General features: G+C 37.3%; 1 protein-coding gene and 1 long non-coding RNA gene across 2 annotated transcripts in view; one reads left to right on the top strand and one right to left on the bottom strand.

The window, feature by feature from the left end:
* Positions 1-382: 382 nt before the first annotated feature.
* Positions 383-15173, bottom strand: LOC105612556 (uncharacterized). The gene is made up of 2 exons (XR_001039696.5): positions 15134-15173; positions 383-7988 (listed from the first exon to the last, which is right to left on the bottom strand). It is a non-coding gene; the product is annotated as an uncharacterized LOC105612556 (long non-coding RNA).
* A 1777-nt stretch (positions 15174-16950) lies between these two features.
* The window catches only part of MEOX2 (mesenchyme homeobox 2), a 76056-nt gene continuing 69695 nt past the window's right edge, over positions 16951-23311 (top strand). Inside the window, exon 1 of the mRNA XM_004007766.5 lies at positions 16951-17744. Coding sequence (XP_004007815.2) covers positions 17231-17744 — 514 coding nt within the window. The 5' untranslated portion in view covers positions 16951-17230. The remainder of the gene's footprint in view (positions 17745-23311) is intronic.

The following is a 23311-nucleotide window of genomic DNA, read 5'->3' as shown; positions in this document are numbered from 1 at the left end:
CCTTGGCTTATACTCCAGACCCTGCCATGCAGCCAGGGTGATCTCTCAGTCTTCGGTGTAATGCATTCCATATGCTTCACTGTACTGTAGAGGCAGACAACTGAACCTTTTCTCATTTGAATTGATTCAGATTAGCAGCTCTAAATTGGAGATAAAACAGTTTTAGAGTGATGGACGCTATTTAGAAAGAGGAACAGTAGTTTCTAAGGAATGACATAGCAAAGATAATCATTGTATTTGAAACAAGCTTCTAGCCAGTCAATAATTATATAATTATTTCTATGCATTTCTTAAATAAAAATGTTTATTCAAACCACAGAGACTTTTTCTTCATTCCTGGTGGTCTAGTGGTTAGGATTCGGCACTCTCAAACCACAGAGACTTTTTTTGCTTCGTCAGACATCTTTTAATTATATAGAAATAATAATGTTTTCTTGATTATAAAAGTGACATACCTTCATTAAGCAAAATTACTAAACAACTTTGAAACATTTGAAGAAATAATACAAATACCTACTAATCTCACCAACCAGAAATAATTCATTAAACTGCTGTCGTTTTGAGTATACCTACTGATACTAGAGTAGGAAGTTAGGAGATACCTGGAGTAACAGGAAGATTTGGCCTTGGAGCATAAAATGAAGCAGGGCAAAGGCTAATAGAGTTTTGCCAAGAAAACACACTGGTCATAGCAAATACCCTCTTCCAGCAACACAAGAGAAGACTCTACACATGGACATCAACAGATAGTCAATACCGAAATCAGATTGATTATATTCTTTGCAGCCAAAGATGGAGAAGCTCTATACAGTCAGCACAAATAAGACCAGGAGCTGACTGTGGCTCAGATCATGAACTCCTTATTGCCAAATTCAGACTTAAATTGAAAAAAGTAGGGAAAACCACTAGACCATTCAGGTATGACCTAAATCAAATCCCTTTCAATTAAACAGTGGAAGTGAGAAATAGACTCAAGGGATTAGATTTGATAGAGTGCCTGAAAAACTATGGACAGAGGTTCTTGACATTAATCAAGAAAGCAGTAATCAAGACAATCCCCAAGAAAAAGAAATGCCAAAAGGCAAATGGTCGTTTGAGGAGGCCTTACACATAGCTGAGAAAGTAAGTGAAAGGCAAAGGAGAAAAGGAAAGATATACCCATTTTAATGCAGAGTTTCAAAGAATAACAAGGAGAGATAGGAAAGACTCCCTAAGTGATGAATGCAAAGAAATAGAGGGAAACAACAGAATGGGAAGGCTAGAGATTTCTTCCAAGAAAATTAGAGATACCAAGGGAACATTTCATGCAAAGATGGGCACAAGAAAGAACAGAAATGGTATGAACCTAACAGACGATATTAAGAAGAGGTGGCAAGAATACACAGAACTACACAAAATTATCTTCATGACCCAAGTAACCACGATGGTGTGCTCACTCATCTAGAGCCAGACATCCTGGAATGTGAAGTCAAGTGGCCCTTAGGAAGCATCACTAAGAACAGAGCTAGTAGAGGTGACAGAATTACATTGAGCTATTGCAGATCCTAAGGGATAACGCAATGGACTGTAATGAATGAATTTAACTCAGATGACCATTATATCTACTACCGCGGGCAGGAATCCCTTAGAAGAAATGGAGTAGCCATCATGGTCAACAAAGGAGTCCGAAATGGAGTACTTGGATGCATCTCAAAAACGACACAATGAACTCTGTTCATTTCCAAGACAAACCATTCAATATCACAGTAATCCAAGTCTATGCTCCAACTAGTAATGCTGAAGAAGCTGAACGGTTCTATGAAGACCTACAAGCCCTTTTAGAACTAACACCCAAAAAAGATATCCTTTTCATTATAGGGGACTGGAATGCAAAAGTAGGGAGTCAAGAAACACCTGAAGTAACAGGCAAATTTGGCCTTGGAATACAGAATGAAGCAGGGCAAAGACTAATAGAGTTTTGCCAAGAAAACACACTGGTCATAGCAAACACCCTCTTCCAAAAACACAAGAGAAGAGTCTACACATGGACATCACCAGATGGTCAACAACGAAATCAGATTGATTATATTTTCTTTGCAGCCAAAGATGGAGAAGCTCTATACAGTCAACAAAAACAAGACCAGGAGCTGACTGTGGCTCAGATCATGAACTCTTTATTTCCAAATTCAGACTTAAATTGAAGAAAGTAGGGAAAACCATTAGACCATTCAGGTATGACCTAAATCAAATCCCTTATGATTATACAGTGGAAGTGAGAAATAGATTTAAGGGCCTAGATCTGATAGATAGAGTGCCTGATGAACTATGGACTGAGGTTCGTGACATTGTATAGGAGACAGGGATCAAGACCATCCCCATGGAAAAGAAATGCAAAAAAGCAAAATGGCTGTCTGGGGAGGCCTTACAAATAGCTGTGAAGAGAAGAGAGGTGAAAAGTAAAGCAGAAAAGGAAAGATATAGGCATCTAAATGCAGAGTTCCAAAGAATAGCAAGAAGAGATAAGAAAGTCTTCCTCAGCAATCAATGCAAAGAAATAGAGGAAAAGAACAGAATGGGAAAGACTAGAGATCTCTTCAAGAAAATTAGAGATACCAAGGGAACATTTCATGCAAAGATGGGCTCAATAAAGGACAGAAATGGTCTGGACCTAACAGAAGCAGAAGATATTAAGGAGAGGTGGCAAGAATACACAAAAGAACTGTACAAAAAGATCTTCACAACCAAGATAATCACGATGGTGTGATCACTCACTTAGAGCCAGACATCGTGGAATGTGAAGTCAAGTGGCCCTTAGGAAGCATCACTATGAACAAAGCTAGCGGAGGTGATGGAATTCCAGTGGAGCTATTTCAAATCCTGAAAGATGATGCTGTGAAAGTGCTGCGCTCAATACGCCAGCAAATTTGGAAAACTCAGCAGTGGCCACAGGACCGGAAAAGGTCAGTTTTCATTCCAGTCTCAAAGAAAGGCAATGCCAAAGAATGCTCAAACTACTGCACAATTGCACTCATCTCACACGCTAGTAAAGTCATCTCAAAATTCTCCAAGGCAGGCTTCAGCAATATGTGAACCGTGAACTTTCAGGTGTCCAAGCTGGTTTTAGAAAAGGCAGAGGAACCAGAGGTCAAATTGCCAACATCCACTGGATCATCGAAAAAGCAAGAGAGTTCCAGGAAAACATCTATTTCTGCTTTATTGCCCATGCCAAAGCCTTTGACTGTGTGGATCACAATACACTGTGGAAAACCCTGAAAGAGATGGGAATACAGACCACCTGACCTGCCTTTTGAGAAACCTATATGCAGGTCAGGAAGCAACAGTTAGAACTGGACATGGAACAACAGATTGGTTCCAAATAGGAAAAGGAGTACATCAAGGCTGTATATTGTCACCCTGCTTATTTAACTTATGTGGAGAGTACATCATGCGAAATGCCAAGCTGGAAGAAGCACAAGCTGGAATCAAGATTTCCGGGAGAAATATCAATAACCTCAGATATGCAGATGACACCACCCTAAGGCAGAAAGTGAAGAAGAATGGAAGAGCCTCTTGATGAAAGTGAAAGAAGAGGATGAAAGTGAAAGAAGAGAGTGAAAAATTTGGCTTAAAACTCACCATTAAAAAAATGTAGATCATGGCATCCATTCCCATCACTTCATGGCAAAGAGATGGGAAAACAATGGAAATAGTGACAGACAATTTTTGGGGGGCTCCAAAATCACTGCAGATGGTGATTGGATTCATGAATTTAAAAGATGCTTGCTCCTTGGAAGAAAAGCTATGATCAAGCTAAACAGCATATTAAAAAGCAGAGACATTACTTTGCTAACAAAGGTCCATCTACTCAAAGCTATGGTTTTTCCAGTAGTCATGTATAGATGTGAGAGTTGGACTATAAAGAAAGCTGAGCACTGAAGAATTAATGCTTTTGAACTGTGGTGTTGGAGAAGACTTGAGAGTCCCTTGGACTGCAAGGAGACCCAACCCGTCCATCCTAAAGGAAATCAGTCCTGAATATTCATTTGAAGGACTGATGCTGAAGCTGAAGCTCCAATACCTTGGACTGATGCGAAGAACTGACTCCTTGGAAAAGTCCCTGATGCTGGGAATGATTGAAGGCAGGAGAAGGGGATGATGAAGGATGAGACGGTTGGATAGCATCACAGATTCGATGGACATAAGTTTTAGCAAGCTCCAGGAGTTGGTGTTGGACAGGGAAGCCTTGCGTGCTGCAGTCCATGGAGTCACAAATAGTCGGACATGACTGAGCAACTGAATTGATGACTGACTGAATGATACCAATTATATGTGAATTTATAATATACATAGTGAGTGAAAGAAAATAATATACATAACAAATACATAAAATATACAAAACAAAAGATGTATGTTGTGATCGTTTTTGGATTGTTTGCCATGTTTGTAGCCTTTTTTTCTTAGAATTATAACTGATTTTCTGTATTCTTTCTTGTTACTTTAGAACATGATTTTTAATAGTTCAACTATATTTTTCATAATGATTTAACATAAAGCATTTGATCAATTTCATTATTAGATATACATTTTTCATATAATGAATATCACTTCAGATAATTTCACACAAATTTTTGATATTTGTGATGACTTTGAATATATAATTATCTGACATTTCCACATCAAAAGTTAACATTTGATGCTGGTTTTGTCTCAGTAATCTTTTTTAATTATACTCTTACCCATAGTGTATGTGTCATTATTTTCCTAAATCCTTTGTCACTTGTTTTTAAATAACTTGTTTTTAAACTTTGTCAATTTGGTAGGAGGAAAATAATATATCCTTTAACCTGTATTTTGATTACAAGTAGCTTGCATTATTTTCTATTTCTTGATCACATGTATTTTTTCTTTGACAATTTAAAATTTCGTGTTATTTGCCCCGTTTTCAGTCTGGCAATCTGTTTTTCTGGCACTGAATTCTATACAGATTAGATCCTTTTTGGATTCTGCTTAATAACATTGTGCTGTTCAGATCTTATGGAAATATGCCTCATATAGCTTTTTTCTTCTAATTTTGACGCTCAATAAATACGGGGTTATTACACTAAAATCTTCTCCACTAAAATATTTCTACAGTTGCAAAGTTTGACAATCTATATATACATATTTTTAATAGAAAATCTGAAGGGCTGATTACTAGACACTTGAAGACAAAAATAGAAGAAAATAATATGACTCAAAGGTTTACTCCAGAAGTATGCCTATCGAATACATCAGTGGATCAGGAAAACACAGGTATGGCATTTCAGAGGTCATTTTACCAGGTGGATTGTATACATGAGAGAGATTAGTGGTTTTCAGATTGTGTACCTAGCTCCTTTCATTCTTTGTAGGTTACACCCATAAACCTGTGGCAGGTAGGTGAGGAAAAGGCAGAACCGCAGGCATGTGCTACCAGAGTCCCTTTATCTGAGTCCATCATGACTGCTCTGCTTCTTATTGTTCACTTCAGAGAGTTGGTTCTATAATGAATTTATTTTGTTAAAAAAGAGAAGGTCCTTCTGTTATTTAGGGTTCTGAAACAACTGCTCTAGGAAGTTTTCCTTTCTTTGTGTTAATTTATTTTGTTAATATCAAGTTTGACTGTAAATCAACAGTAAACCTTTCCAGAACTACAAAGAGATTCAATTAAAAAATAGAAATTGTAGTCATATAATAAAACTAGGTTCATGTATATCTAATACAGCTATCTGACATTTTTCAGGAATAGATAATATAGAAAGTCCTGATCATTACCTGTGTAATAATTAGCTTACTTTTAGTATACTTTATATATACTTAATATATAAATGAAGCGTAATTCATGCATAAATGTTAAATCTTAAATTCTATAATGTTATTTGTTTGGGGGAGGATTTTGCTTCACCGTTAAAATCTCTATTTATTTGGAGTTCAAGGGGTTGCATGTTTCAACACATTTGAAGGTAGGATTTGTCCAGTTGTTATTATTTCACTAAACATATGCTATTAAAGAGAAATTAATTATCTTTAAAGCAAAGTCTGGATGCAGTAAAACCTAAAATAAAATGTGCCAAGTACTACATATAAGTGTATTCTAAAGTACTATAGTTAAGCAATATTATATAGCTTCTTCCTTAGAACTTAATAGTTCTTTTGGCCATATTGAAGAGTTTTTTGTCACTCAGCCCTATTTCTAGGTTTTATATGCCAGGAGGTTTTTTAAAATCATATTTTGAAGCAAGTGAAAAGTGAAATGCATGCAAAGTAAATGTATGATCATTTATGTATAAAATGTTGAGAATAAAGTTACTTTTTTTTTTGTTAGTATATCATTTACTCATTCAACAAACATGCATGGAATCTTGTCCTAGGTCAAGATGTTTCAAGATGTTAAGAGTGTTAATTGAGGGGGAAGTGGAATGAATGAATATATATATATATACACACACACACATATATATATATATATATATACACACACACACATATATATAGGTGAATACTTTTAAAGATTTTTATAAGGACTTCTTTTTAGACAGAATAAGATCTTTAGGATAGACAATAATAAAAATTATCACTATGATAACAGTATCTTTCCCTGATATAGTAGACTTAGTATTAAGTGTAGACTTACATGGACTTGCTAGTTTGCCAACAGGAAACTATAGAAATCAACATCTTTCTTTAAAAATGAGAAAACCTAGACACAAGAAGTTAATTAACCTGACCACAATCAAAATGCCAGTAAGCGACAAATACAAGACACAGCCCAAAATGTCATCTTCAACTCTACGCAATGAACCATTACAGAATGGACAATACTGATTGAAAATAAAACATAGTATCTGACAGGGAATGACTCTAATTCACATGCAGAGATTGGTGTCCCAGCACAAGTGCAGATGCTTGAAGACAAATTTCGTCAAGAATTTGAACCACTCTCTCATTGTGTGTGGACACAACTGTTGTCCTAATTCCCATGACAGTTAGGTATGCACTTCTACTCTGGAACAAAGAAACAGAGCAAAACCTATAAAAACCAAAACACAATTGAAGCTGGGCTGAGCATTTTCATCAGTTAATTTTCTTTGCAGTTAGAGATGCAACAGTTATACTTTCCTGATTTGATACAGCAACTACAATCCTAAAGCCCAAAGACACAGTGAAACTTATAGGTCTAAGTGTTTGCTGAGTATATTTATTGAGTACTTTGTGCCAGACACTGTACTTGAAACACATTACCATAAGATTCCAGAAAGACTCAGGAATATACAGTTAGTAGTGTGAATTAGGCATGTAAGGGACAAATTTGAAGTCTACCAAAGCCTGATGTGGCAGACACATTTACTGTTCACCAGTCCACCATGTACTCCAGAATTTTTTCCATGCCCCTGGCAGGTCTGTTAGGCTTTGCTCTGGCCTACAAGCTGTGAGTAAAAATGACACATATCACCTTGGATCCAAGTATATAAGACCAGGTGTGTGACCCTCCACTTCCATCTTCCCCTGCTGTGGAGTTTTGTTTTGGAGGAACATGTTGAGATGCCTAATTCACGAAGTCAGTATCTGCCTGGAGAGCCAACCATCTTGCATCAGAATTTGCAGGAATAAGAACTAAACTTTGGCCCAGGGAATAGGATGTAGAGGTTAACTCACCATGACGGCATTGTCTAGTCCATCATCAATAATATACCTGGCTCTTTTTATTTTCCTGCAAAGGCTCTTGTTAAACAAACTCTTTCAAGCATGTGAATAGTTAAGTCATGGCGATGCTCCTGATGCACAGAGGAATAATTGAATATCTTCAAATAGGATGTTTTGCCACTCCAGGAATTTCCTGTGTTTCCTTGAGATCTTGTTCTGGAGATTTCCAGGTGTGGTACCACATTGTGAAGCTCCTAATCATGGGGTCAAGAGGATCAACTTACAGAGAGATTTCAGGTCTTACATCATTTTGACAGATATGTGTATATATACTTGTAATTTGGTACCTATTTGTGAGAGAGAGAATAAAAGAAAAAAAAAAGTTAAATTACATTCTCTAGATCAGCACTGTCCAAGAGAAATCTTACTTAAGCCACATTAGTCATTTTAGATACTCTAGTAGCTACATTAAAAAAGGAAAAAGAGAATTGATTATAATAATATACTTTATTTAGACCAGTATATCCAGCAAATATCATTTTAACATGTAATTTTAACATGTAATCAGTATGAAAGTTTATTCATTTCACGTGAAGTTTTTGAAATCTGATGTGCATTTTAATCTTGAAGTACATCTTTATTTAGACTAGACACATCTCAAATGCTCAATAACCACAGGAAGCTATATTTAACAGTGCAGCTCTAGATTCAGCTTAAATTTATTCCATGTGTATCAAGCTTACGTTAGACACTGTATTAGGCACACTCACAACATTGTTGAGTTCACTCATTGTAGTATTCTTTTGAGTTAACGAATGCACTGACAAGAGTCAGAAAATGACAGACTTAAGATTCACACCCATTCTCCTTCGGGCTTTTGGAGATGTGCTGATGCTCTTAGCAAGTATATTACAATGAAGAGCTCCATGTCATCCAAGTAAGAACAGCGAAGCCCCCCAATAAGGTAACAGCATTAGTGATGGAGAGAAGGGTGAAGTTCATGAACATTGAAGAAGTATAGTCAGACTACTCTGCCTGATGACTGATTGCATATAGACAGGCGAGAATGGAGGGGCTTGTCAAGCATGGGTTCCTGCTTCTGATTTGAGAAACTGGATTGGCAACGATCTGTTCAAAGACAAACTGATATGGGACTTGTTAACCTGAAGTTGGAAGAAAAGTTATGACCAACCTAGATAGTATATTCAAAAGCAGAGACATTACTTTGACGACTAAGGTCTGTCTAGTCAAGGCTATGGTTTTTCCAGTAGTCATGTATGGATGTGAGAGTTGGACTGTGAAGAAAGCTGAGTGCCGAAGAATTGATGCTTTTGAACTGTGGTGTTGGAGAAGACTCTTGAGAGTCCCTTGGCCTGCAAGGAGATCCAACCAGTCCATTCTGAAGGAGATCAGCCCTGGGATTTCTTTGGAAGGAATGATGCTAAAGCTGAAGCTCCAGTACTTTGGCCACCTCATGCGAAGAGCTGACTCATTGGAAAAGACTCTGATGCTGGGAGGGATTGGGGGCAGGAGGAGAAGGGGACGACAGAGGATGAGATGGCTGGATGGCATCACTGACTTGATGGACGTGAGTCTGAGTGAACTCCAGGAGTTGGTGATGGACAGGGAGGCCTGGCGTGCTGCGATTCAGGGGGTCGCAAAGAGTCGGACACGACTGAGTGACTGAACTGAACTGAACTGAACCTGAAGTTGAAATTTAGCAATTATGACCACTGCCATTGCTACTACAGTGCAAAGATACCCATTTTTTTTGTTTTAGTCATGACTCGGTTATGTTGTTGTTTAGTCGCTAAGTCATGTCCAGCTCTTTGTGACCCTGTAGACTGCAGTATGCCAGACTTCCCTTCCTTCACTATCTCCCAGAGTTTGCTCAGATTCATGTGCACTGAGTAGGTGATGTTTTCTAACCATCTCATCCTCTGCCATCCCCTTCTCCTTTTGCCTTCAATCTTTCTCAGCATCAGGGTCTTTTCCTATGAGTGGGCTCTTCACATCAGGTGGTCAAAGTATTGGAGCTTCAGCATCAGCATCAGTCCTTCCGATGAATATTCAAGTTGATTTCCTTTAGGACTGACTGGTTTGATTTCCTTGCAGTCGAAGGGTTAGATTTGGTTCCATCTGGTCACAAATGCCTCATGATAGTGATTGCTAACTATTTAATAAAAATAATATCTTCATAACAGAACTATTTACATGGATTAACAAATCTTTTGTATTATTACAGAAAGAGGAGCACCAACAGCTAATTCAACAACCTCAGATTTACAGCACGTAATGTTTACAAGCCTCTATGTGCTTCTTTATATATTTTTAAAAGTTACTCATTCAGCTTTGTCACCATACATGCAACAGTGGAGATTTTTGTGGAGTTTCATAGTTATGTGCTTATCTTCAAAACTGAATAATTCCAAGTGATGCCACTTGGGCCTGAGCCATCTGCCTTGGCAGGGTCTATTGGATGATGGGTAGGCCGTGTACTTTAGAAAATCTGATCTTAATAATCCAAAGCAACTCAGCTTTTTACTCTGATCAAATCACATCATTAACTGCATCATACAGGATACAGGAGGTGACTAAGAACAAAACTTGGAGGAAACCAAGCCTCTCATAAGCAACTGACAGGGACTACTGGCCCACAGATGGTAACTGTTTGAAAAAAAAAAAAAAGCAACAGTTATCCTAGAAAGTCAGAGTTGAGCTATATTTATTTCTCTATATTTACTATATCAGGGAAATCTTCATAAAGTTGCTTGCAGCAAGTGGATGTGTTACTGTATTTGATAATGGGTCAAATTTATTTAAATTGACTATATCTTCATGGACACTTACTCTAACCTGTACATGGAATCCTCTTAAGTTACTGCAGAAATGCTGCTGCAGATTGCTACAGGTGCTCTGGATTAAAGAAAAGAACTGTTCAGGTTTCCCACTGCTCACGCAGCCCACTTTCAAGATCCCTAGTAAGATTTACTGTATTTTATCAGAAAGTTTTCCAAGATTGTTTTGACTTTTTCAATCATGACTATTTTCCTATCCATTATTACTCATGCCTTCAAGAATTAACCTTTAGAAATCTGACCAAAGCAATACTTGCAATTCTGAGGTTATAAGCCAAGGTTCATGCAAAATGAATTCCAAGCAGGGAGTATTATCTTGTATAGCTGCTCTGTGTTGAAGAGTTTTCAACTGGTAGTTAGACACTCACGCAGTATGCAAAAAGCTTTACTTTGACCACCGGTTTCCTTGCTGGTAAATCAACTGTTGGCTGATGGTAGAAGGAACTGTCCTAACCTGAGCCCTGGGGCTCAGAGATGATATTCCTTCTGAGTTGTAGTTTGTGCTTTATTCTACTGGGTTCCCTTGTACTTTGAAGTGTTTAGGATGCAGTTAGCCCAGTACATTATTTTGCCCTGCCCCTCAGTCACTAAAAGCTGTTGAAAGCCAGCTTATTCCCTTCCAATACACTATTACCCCAACTTAGCAAAAATATCATTTAAAAAATAAATAGAATTTAGCAAACGATGGACTACAATGAGTTTCGGGTTACAGAGTTTTAAGCTGAGAAGGCACCGATTATTCGGAACCTCAGACATTCAGTAGCTTGCACATTTCTAGGCATTGACTAAGTTGCTACCAACATTTCACATTATGCTTGTGCAATGACTTGAAACTCTTTCTCAAGCGGTATTTTTATTATTATTACTTTTGTCAAAAATCTAAGTGGCATCTATTTGTTTAAACATAAACCTTTCTGATTACTCATTTTTAAAATTCCAGTTAAACTAAAACATGTACCTGGGATCCTTTTACCATTATTATAAATGTATGTGGCTTATGAATTACAAACATAGAATTATTTTCTATATATTTACGCATATCTTATTTCTCCCTCTTTTCCCCTGCTAAATACTATCTCTGGTTTTCCCTTGACTTTGTCCTCCAATCATCCTTCTAATTTCTTAGGTCAACTAAGGCATTAGCAGATAGTCATCATTTAGTCATTTTCACTCTTGTCTTGATCCATTTTCATATGTTCACTACATTGTATAAAAATACTCCAGGTCGTTTCTCAAAATCTTTTATGAATCTAAACTGAATCAAAGTACTAATATTATACCCTTAAAAATATGTTGTTGTAAGACAACAAAATATTTGTATTTGGCCTTCACTTTCCATTTTGTTTGGTAAGCAAAGAATTTTCCCTTTTTTTAATATAAACAAAAATGTTGATATCAAAAGCAGCTAGTCTTTCTCTGCCAAGTCTGAATTATATAAAATTGGAGTGCGCAGTTAAATATTTTAGGGAAGCTATACCAGCACAACTAAAACACAGAGTTTTTTAGTGATACAAAGCATAAACCCAGGCTCACAATGAAAGCAATGCTTTAGGAATAAAACATGCTACAAATTGATGCACGAAAGACGAAAACACATAAGAATAACCCACCATGGCGCCAAAATTATATTAGTCATGTTAAACTCTTCAAGTCGGAAAACCTGAAACAGAAGACTTAAAGGTTTACCTAAAATTTGCCTGTTTAGTTTCGTTTGAATTTTTGTTCCCCAAGATTTATGAACTTGTTCTAAATTCAGTCCACTTAAAACTATAGCATTGCTTTTTATGGCATGGGAGAAATAAATGGTTTATTTTCCTTAAAATGTGGATGGATAGAGATTTAATGCTTATGAGTTTGATGGTATAGAATATATAATGTAATATATAGCATTTCATTATGGAACTGTCTTGCATTCCTGTGCCTCTACATCGGTAGTTAGATATGTGAAGGAGGCAGTTTTCAACTATAAAAATTTAAGATGCATCCTTTATCAATCAAAATAACGTACAACTGGAGTGCAGATGAAAATGTAGCCATTGAATGGAATTATTCCTCATAGGCATCATTTTAAAGTAACTTTGTTGAATAATATTTGATTTAAGATGGGCAAAGAGAAGTTTTTCAAACTTGAGAGGCAGTCATTGTCCCCCCTGCAAATAAGATAATTAGAATGTCATGAAGTATATATGGAAAGCAACTGGCATCAGGGAAGATTGCATATATTTTGAATTTTTACTCAAATCTTATAAATTTACTATTATCAGTCAATCTATATTCCATGCTATTTTTCAGCACATTTTTTACTATGTGGTACTTGAAGAAAACCATCAAATTCTAAAAGAAATAATAAATCTAAATGTAGGAAGAGAGAGAAAATAGAAAAACAAAATATGTTGAACGTTATCATACTCTCAGAGTAATGAATAGGTACTCATATCTCCTAGTATATGTAGAAACATAACAGATTTTATTGTGAAATCACTAATTACTATTGTGTAAAAACAGTAACTTATTTTAAAAATCAGTAAAATATAGAGAATCACTAAATAACATGCAGTAGCCATGCACTTAAATTTTATAATGCATAATTCCTGGAGAAAGGCAGTTCTTAAGTTTTTAAAAACTGGAGTGCATCATAAATCACATAAATTACCACTGGGTACTTAGCATATTTTAATATATTTTAAAAATTCTTTATTTCAAAAGAACTAATCCTTTATTTCTTGGAGAAATATAACAGAAATAATATTTATATTCTCAACAAAACTTTCAGAGACATATTCCGGTTTCACTGTAATTTTCCGTACTTAAATGCATATATCATGACTATATGTTACCAAGGTAATTTTATCCAGAAGGTAAAATTCAAAATAAAGTTTTATAATATCTGTAGCTAAGGATCATTTTTAAGTTTTTTTATTCCCATCATACTTCATGTCACAAACATACAAAAATGGCAACTCAAAAGAATCATCGTGAGTCTTAAAATATAAAAATAAATTTTTCAGATTGCTTAAGTTCTCTCCTCATTCTTAATTTAAAAATACCTCTGCCTTTATTATTGAATACCATTTCATTTAGCAGAAGAAATAATAGATATACACATTTATGAAATTTAAACAGCATGGCACATGTCTAAAATAATTTTGATCATGTTTCCTGCAAAAGATGAGCAGGTTACATTTTTCATACATTCAACCTCTTGTTGAATGCTTTATATCAAAATCTTGTATAAAATATTAAATGTTTTTTAGAGAAATTCAAGTAATTGTAAATATAGGATAAATACTATACTGTACATAGTTTTAAATGAAAGCTATTGAAATTCTCTACTAAGTTTGGTGATTTTTACCATTCTCCCTATAAGTAGCCATTAGAGGTAAAAAGCATCTTTCAATGTTGGTTTTTATAGATGTAGACATTGATACAGCTATTATAGGAAATGCTAAAGATTTTATGTTATTTCATTTTATTTCATGTTATTATCACATTAAAAAATTCTCTATGGCCTAAAAAATAAGTTAATATTTTTTGTTATTCCAAATGTTCTGAGAATGAAAAATTTGAAGGAAAAAAAAAAAGCTTTATGGAATAATTAACATATATTTAGAAATTCAGATAAAATAGACCAGTCATATTTGATTCTGGAATACATCCAGACTTCCTTTTCCACTTTTTTTTTCCTTTGAACCACACATTTTCTCTTTCAAATAACATTTTCCTTATACTTTTTATTAGATATCAGGACTTCATGTTAACTGATAGATGTTTTGAGTCTTCACTTAACAAGACCTTTTCTGCTAGGTTTCTTTTAATTGTGTGCCTTTCAAAGAGACTTCTCTCATTTTTAACCTTTTCTAATTTTTCTTTACCAGACTTTTAGTCTTACACTCAGCTGACTGACTGAGGCAGGTTGTGGAGAAATTTCTGGACATGTTGTTAACATCTGACACAGTGAGTGAGAAAAACCCCCAGCACAGTCACAGGGCAGGTTCAAGAAGTGGCAGCTCCTGGAGATGAAAACTTATGTGTGTTTGCTGGTTGCCTGAAACACACTGGTTAAATTCAAATCCATTCATTTCTCAATTGTGTCTCTCCCTCTAAACCACTGTAATGCAAACCAAAAGGACCTTTATGGATGTTTTTTATTGATGTGTGCAGATCAAGTGTATCTTTAATTAGTCCTGTCTGACATTTTCCACAATACGTTTAGTAGACAGTATTATATAAATATTTCTAGTGACTGTCTATGGAGGTGCTTGCCTAAATTTTTCTTGGATAAAGTCTTTAATGCTTTCATCCAGAATCCATAGAGGAGCTACCCGAGTTTGGGAAGTTTAGTGTTGCTCTTTGTACTTTAACTTTTAATATCAGAGCACATATTGAAACCATAAACACAATGAAAATTCAAAAAATATTCCGACGATATTAGAAGAATACATCCCTTCCTTTTTTATCCTTTAAGAGCCAAGGGCGTGGGGAGTGGCAGGAAGAAACATTCTTCAAGATCTAAGCCCTGGACGCCATCCTGGGAGCGCTTAAAACCCTTAGAAACGTGCTACGTGAAGAACACCCCCTTTCGAAGTCTAAAACAATATTAGATTCCCAAAACATATCGGCAAAGAAAGCCTTACCGTCAAACGCTTGCAGCAGGTTCCAGCTCAAACCCAGACTGAAAAGTTGAGCAGCTGGTGAACAAAAGTTTTAACCTTTTTTTTTTTTTTTTTTTAACGAAGTCTGCAAAACTAATTTCCCTCAAAATAGGGCTCAATTTCCGTTAAAGAAAGCAGCGCTAACAAATCTCAGAATTCCTGATCACTCCCACCCCATCTCACCTCTGAGCATTGGAAAACAATTCGAACTTTCACACGGATATAAAGGTTTATTGCAAAGCCACTATTCTCCAGGATACTTGAAAGAAAAAGGAGATGGTCAGGCTGAAGCCTGAGGGACAGGACTAGGGAAAAAGTTCTACCCTGGTGACATTTCTCAAAGATTAATCAATACATTTTCCTAATTCAAACCAGATGCCTGGCCCAGTTTGCTGTCCCCAATAATCCCATTAACAACTTCCAAGACCTGACCCCCTGTCCTCTGGACACCTGAGACAATGAAAGTAAGACGGCGACGCTCCTGGTGGCAAATTTGGGGTCCCGGGAGGGATAGGTGAGCGCCGATATTCTCCTGATGCGACAAGTCCTAGGCAAGGCTCAACTGTTCCCGCAGCTCATTATGCTCGGCCAGCGTGCGTGCCTTGTGTAAACGACTTGGCCCCTAGCAGACAGTGTCGCCCTTTAAGCATGTGGTAGTATGAAAGCCCAGCCGTCGCTCGCATTAATTCACTGGTGGCAAGTTTTCTAAGTCATTTTCTAGGATGCAAAATTGTAACCAGGGAGATCCGAACTTTAAGCGATACCAAAGTGTAATATTTGTTTGGTAAATGGAACCATGGCGGCGTGGGAGTGAAAGGGGTGCAATGAGCTGATTGATTTTTTTGAGCGGAAGAGAGATGGATTTCTGGAGGGAAACGAGGTGACAGGGGGCTGGCTCCTGAGGGAGAGTACTGGAAATGTACATTCAATATACACATCGCTTGTGACTAGGGTGAAATCGCTTTAGAATACTCCTGATCCAGGAAAAGTTTTTCTGGGCGGACAAGTGGCAAGGAAATGGAAGTGGGACCCGGAAATCGAGAGCGGTGTGGGGGAGGACATTTGAGGAAAGCAGGGGAAGAGACCCCACCTGGGACCGCAGGTGAGGATGCCAGAAGCAGAGCGTCTGCGACCGTCACGGCCCCATGCTTTCTTCCACCCTATCAAGTCTCGTTCCTTGCGGCCCTTTCTCGCCCGTGGGGAACTTTTCCTGCATCCTCGAATCTGGCGTCTCAGCGCTCTAACAACCCACCCACAGACACCAGCTGTATAAAAAAGCTAGAAACGCCACTGAGCCCATGACACGAGTTGATGCGAATTTGGAAAACCTTAATCTGAGTGCGCGCCAAACTAGCTCTGATTCTTTTCCTTATCCTCCACCTTTCGTGCTTCTCCACATTTAGGCACACCCTGTTTTTCTGCAGGTGACAGTGCCCAAGTGGCATTGACAAGACACCTTTCAGGAGAGAAGTGAGCAGGTGGGACACTGGCTGTGGGGTTGGAGCTGGCGGGCGCCACGGCGCGCCCCGGCCGGCGGAGCGGGAAGGGCAGCCGCTGCCCGCCGGGGCTCTGGTTTAGGCGCCCGGCTTGCCGCTTGCAGTCCAGGCTGTTGGCAGCGGCGGGAGGGCGTGGACGCGCTGCATGCGTCCAGCCGGCGATAGGAAGTGGAACTGGGAGCGCATTGCGCGAACTGAGCGGGAGTTTTGGAGGGAGTTTGCATGTGGTCAGCACTGGGCTCCTAAGCCAGCCCCCAGCTCACATTACACTCTATTTATAACCTCTCAGAGCCGTTTCCCCCTGAAAGCAGTTCTCTGGGACCACCTTCTTTTGGCTTCAACCTCTCCTGCTCTTGACATCTGAGTAGCTCAGAGGGAAGCTTCTCGAGGTCCGAGTGTTTATATGTAAAGGAGACTGGCCGCTAGGGCTCAGGACCAGGATTATCCGAGCTCTGACGAAACGCGGGCGGCTATTGCTTTGGGAGGGGGAAAAGTCACACGGTTTCCAGTGAAAAGTGACAGAGGGTGGTGGCGTTTGGAACCGTCGTGAAGTCTTCTGCCTGGAACCCGAGACTTGCATGCTATGGAACACCCGCTCTTTGGCTGCCTGCGCAGCCCTCACGCCACCGCGCAAGGCTTGCACCCGTTCTCCCAATCCTCTCTCGCCCTCCATGGAAGATCTGACCACATGTCCTACCCCGAGCTCTCCACTTCTTCCTCGTCTTGCATAATCGCGGGATACCCCAACGAGGAGGGCATGTTTGCCAGCCAGCATCACAGGGGGCACCACCACCACCACCACCATCACCACCACCACCACCAGCAGCAGCAGCACCAAGCTCTGCAAACCAACTGGCACCTCCCGCAGATGTCCTCCCCGCCGAGCGCGGCTCGGCACAGCCTCTGCCTCCAGCCGGACTCGGGAGGGCCCCCGGAGCTGGGGAGCAGCCCGCCGGTCCTGTGTTCCAACTCTTCCAGCTTGGGCTCCAGCACCCCGACCGGGGCCGCGTGCCCGCCAGGGGACTACGGCCGCCAGGCGCTGTCACCCGCGGAGGCGGAGAAGAGAAGTGGCAGCAAGAGGAAAAGCGATAGCTCAGGTAAGGGCGCGCCGGGCACCCTCGGCGAAAGGGGGCGGGGAGATGGGAAGATTCTCCTACTAGAGTGAGGCGGCGGGCGTTATGGGACAGGTCTTTTCCTCTCTGGCTCCTCGCCGCCAAATTCGGCGAGGCTGCTTTGGTCCTTTTATTTGGGGGCACGTGTTTCTCCGAGGGCAGCACTGCAGCCAAGTGCGTTAAGCTCTCCAAGATTCAAACTAGTTTACCAGAGGGTTGAGAAAAAAAGGACAAGTGACAAGTATGTGAAATCGATTGCGAAGCGTGACCTTCCATCTGAGCGATGGGGAGAGGAATGCACCCTGGGATGCAGCGTCCGCTGGGCGTGCGTGCGGGTGCCTTTCCTTGACTTTTCCCGACTCTGAATGGCTCGATTTTTCCCATCGTTAACTGGATTTCCAAATTATTGCACAACATTTGGAACTTGCAGTGGAACTTGGCAGAGCACATGAGAAAAAGTTTTAGTTTAGTTTTTTTTTTTTTAATTCTGATTTCAGAGTTCTTTAAATAGCACCCTATTCCAAATGGTAAAATTTCTCTTTCTTGGGGGAAGAAGATATTGTCTAGGAATTCAGAGGATTTTAAGGAATGTGTCAGAGAATGGCAACTAAATATACGCTCAGACCCTTGACGAAAGACGATTCTTTATTGTAGTTGTATTCATGTAATGCTAACCAAAAAGAAAATCTGAGTTTCAAAAGTGGAAAGTAAAATCCTCCTCCAGTTGAGTACTATCCGAAACAAGGATTGGGAAACTTAACAGCAACCAGGGTAGCGCTGCTACAAGTGGGTGTGCGTAGGAGGCGCTGATCTACGCGAGGATATCTTGAACCGCGTAGCGAAAGGGGAATCTTAACCAAACGCGAATGCTTGAAGGCACCCGCAGCCAACTAAACTTTAGCAATCCAGAGAAACTAAAGCTTTGCAGTCAACTGTCAAAGCCCTTACCTGTCTCTGTCCTAAAGAAATTGTTAAAAGATGCTTTATAAGGAGGGTATGAGCTTTCTTCAGTAGCTACGACGCAACCTGCGTCCCATCTTTTTGCAAGCTGTTGTTTATTTAATATAATATTTACGTATTTTCTTTCTTTGCGGCATTGGTTTTAAGAGCCCTGGAAGATAATTCCAGGTACTGATTTGAAAGACTGGATAATGTCTATCCTTTATAATAATTTAGATTAGATTTCACATGAATGACAGTGATTGAGCCGCATATTTCATGTTCTTTTTCAGCAGTGGTATCAATTATTCTTCAGTGAGTACGGAATGGGTTCTTCTATCTCAAACTTAGAATCTCACGTTTACATTCCAACGTCAGGGTGAACTTCTAATGCTCCATCACAAAATAGTTGATATCCAAAAAGGTTGCCAGCAGTATCATTCATTTTTAATGGTTTTTACTAACCCTAAGTGAGACACTCTTCAGACAGAGTGAAAAAGTTAATATAGCAAGAAGGCTTCCATCTTCATTAGAAAACAAGTCATTTTTAGAATGCAGTCATCCTTTTATAGGATCAGCATTTGATATCAATGTAACTTTTCTGGGATTAGATCTGAGTACAGGTTAGCCAGGGACGCTTTTGCAATTTACCAGAGGCTCTTACTATTCCTTGTACTTTCTGCAGTGAGAAACCTATATCATGGATTGTTTCATATGCTTCTTCAACTGAACAAACGCACCTAAGTTTCTTAGGACAAGCTGAATTTTCATATAGGCCTATGTTACTTTGATCAAGGAGAAATCAAGAAAGTGAGATCCAAGAACTGACTCCCTTCAGTTATTTTAATAGTGACTTTCTTAAGAAAATTGGTTATATTAATACTGCTACCGTCCTTTGGTGGGAAATAACCATATAACAAAATAAGTTTATCTTTTCATGTTGAAGTTAGTCATTAAAGTCCTGGAAAAACAAAAGTTTTCATCAGATACATAAAATATTAATAGATTACATCTTGAATGGGAAATACAGTTAATCATCACCAAGGGTAGAATCATTGGGAAGTTAGAATGAATTTTTTCTTTGATGGGATATTTTGAAACAACTCTTCACTGTCTAAAAGGAAATATATTTTTAATTTCTTGTTGAATATATGTACAATCTTTGAAAATAAAGTTCAAATTGCCAGATTTACTATTTTAGATAATATTTGTTGTATTCTTTAAGTGAATTTAAATTCAAGGTACCATTTTTTATTGGAATGATGTTGTATTTGGTCTTTTATAATTTATGCTCACAGCTATTTCATTTCATATTATTATAAGGGTATCTTGATCTAGCAGAAATTAAAGCAAAGTAGAAAGTCAATGTAATTCTGACATATTATTAGCACATATATCTCTAATTGCTTAGAGCACAGTTTTAATGTTTCAATATTTCCAAAAATGTTGAATTAACATAATGTTGACACTCTTCAAATTTTAAAATTATATTTGACAAAACTCACACCATGCATTACAGAGGCCATTTTTATGTTGTCAGACAATGTATAATTAGTATGTATTTCTAGTTGAGAGTAAACGTAGTACATAAATCCAGGACAAAATCGGAACCAAAATTCTGTGTGCTTGCATCTCACGGATTGTATGTATGTGTGTATTGACTATGTGAAATTCTAATGGAATTTTAAGCACTGGAAAATACTGAAAAACAACCCCAATTTTTATCCATGATGATGCTGAAACTATACTAGTTAACATTTTTCAGTGTGCATTTGTATGTGTTTCACCTCTCAGAAACACATGAACACACGCATACACAAACTCAAGAAGCTTAAGGGTCTAGAAGCAAATATTTATGGACTTTAGAATTCCACTGCACTTTATCAACAATTGGAAACAACAACGTTTAATAGAAAACCCCACTATCTTTTATATATGTTAAGCATATTTGCAGCTTTGAACCTGCTATGCTTTCCGGCATTATTATCAAAGCCAACATCTGCCACATCTTCAAAAGAACTCTTAGAAATCAAAACTTTACAACTGTACTTAAAGCAATCTATACAAAACAGGTGATTCTGAAAAAAAAGTCTATAAATACTGTGAATTACTTCACTTCAGTTACCTGTGATTGTTCACCAAGCAACATAGTAATAAGTATAAACTGCCTACTTTTCAGTTAGTAGATCAAAATAAATTAATCTAGTTTTAGTTTTTAATGCAGGTAATATAAAGTGTAAATGTATGAGTATCTTCTGTTCAAATTTATTGAATAAATATAAGTGCATATTTTATAAAAAATCAAAATTATATCAAAAAGGAGTGATTTGGGGGTGTCAATTTTACAAGACTTTGAATCATATTGGATTCTTATAAAACTGTAAGTATTTTATTATAGCTACAAGACCATAAAATATGTGTTGTCAAATTATGTCTGGCACTGCAGATTGATAGGCAAGGATTAGGATAATATGCTGGAAATTAAATACAGAATAATATCTTACTTGCCATACCTCTGGTATTATATTGTACTTTTTTTAAGAAATTCTATCATCATGTTTTCTGAAAGAAAAGAAGTTACATTATTATTCATTTCTGTGTGACTGGATCATGACTTTCAGCATTTGCTTTAGAATTTAAAATGCAGTCTATTGGATGCGGATGGTTATAGGCCAGTATTTGTATTGAACAAATTAAATGCCTCAAATCTATGAAATTTAAAAAGTAACCATTTTCAGTCATTTTCTAGAGTAGTAGATTGATTTTAGATGTGAATATTTAAAACAATGTCCTGACATAAAAGAATTCTGAGTGCCATTGACCTACATGAGTGTTTGCAAAATGATTACACTCAAAAGTCAAGAGCATTAATTCCTTCAGAATTAAGGTGCTTTATTGTGGAAATTCAGCAATGATGGAAGGAAGAATGCAAATAAATCCTGAAAAAGTTTCCATTTCTCTGTAAATACCTTTATTTATAGTTATTTGAAAGGAACAGCATCAAACATAATGCATGGCACTGCTAATACTTTGATTTGAGTTAAAAGCCCTCCATCATGCATTTTAAGTTTTAATCTTTGTTCACAGTAATCTTCAATGGAAACCATTATGTTGGTACACTGTAAGCTGATCGCCACTAATAAACCAAAAAATTTATTTTAACCATTACCTTGTTTGTCTGTGTTTCAAAACATAGATCCTTCATCACAGGATTGGAATTTATCACAAGTTATTTATTGTAAGGTCTAATTAATTTTAAACAAAAATAAAATAACGAAAGGGACAACCCCTTACCTTAGATTCAGAGAAATTTGGCAAACTATTGCTATATTTAGTAAAGGAATTAACTTTTAAAAAAATAACCTATGGGTGAATTAATGACTAACTTCTGTTAAAAAAAAATCTCCACATGTAAACCTATTTATGTATTTGGTCTGGTAACGATGCCAGTTTTATTCATTTACTACATTTAAATATATATATGCTGGGCAATTTCATTAATTTACTGGATTAAAAATGGCAGCCAGAAGCACACAGAAAATGTGATGGCTTTTTAGATTTTCATTTCAAATAAAAAACCTATATAATACAATAATGTAGTTTTAGACCATGTCCACTTCAGTAATTTGTTCTTAAAATTTCAGACCATGTTTTTTTTCCAAGAATTGCTATGATTATTACAAACATTTATGAGTGATAAATGATAAGGGTGAAAAATATTACAAAGTAAAATACACACAGGAATTCCTTAACTAATATTTGTTGAGTTAATAGTTGTGGATGATTTATTTCTCATTTTCTTGTAATTTTGCCATATTGTTTTTTATAATAAAAATTTTGTGAGGAAAATATGTTAGAAAATATATCAAGTAAGACTATCAGCAGTAGAATTTTCCCCCTTGATTATAGTCATAAAATAAGAAGGATTAAATATCGAGTAACCAGCTAAATTACATATCCTGGATTATTGCATTGGTGACTGATTTCAATGGTTAAATTAGAAAAAATGGTATAAAACACAAACCAAGGCCAAAGTGCACAAAGTAGAAATTGTATTTTTATTCAAACGGCAAAACACATTTTATTGTTGTGACTTCTTTTCTGTGTTTTAGTCATTAATATGATTTACTTATCAATAATAAGCTTTTGTTAAGGCTGTAAAGAAAATCAAACACTAACACTTCCTATTTTTGTTATGATACTTTTATGATTTTTTCCTCAGAATAGTTGTATCAAACTGAAACCCTCATGTAGAGATGAAGTGACACAATAATAAAGAAATATGAATTGCAACACTGCCTTATTCTCCACACTACTTCTAAATCATAGTCATCAGTGAAGTTCAAAATCCAATTGCAAAAAACCTTTTAGAATGTTTTATTGCTCTGGTGAAGTAAAACTTAAAATAGTAAAGGTCACTTTGGGTCTCAGACTTCAATTTGCATTACCTATGTAGAGATAGAATTAATTTAAATTGGAGCACCTTTTCTCTGATGATTTTTTACTTACATTATAGTAGGGTAAGGAATTTGTTTTCTCTTTAATAAATTGTGTTAGATAGTATTTTAGGATACAAATAATACATAATGTATCTATTAATCTGTATAAAATTC

Source organism: Ovis aries, chromosome 4, assembly GCF_016772045.2.
Source record: "Ovis aries strain OAR_USU_Benz2616 breed Rambouillet chromosome 4, ARS-UI_Ramb_v3.0, whole genome shotgun sequence".
Classification (NCBI taxonomy): domain Eukaryota; kingdom Metazoa; phylum Chordata; class Mammalia; order Artiodactyla; family Bovidae; genus Ovis; species Ovis aries.
This window is presented reverse-complemented; position numbering and strand designations above follow the sequence as displayed.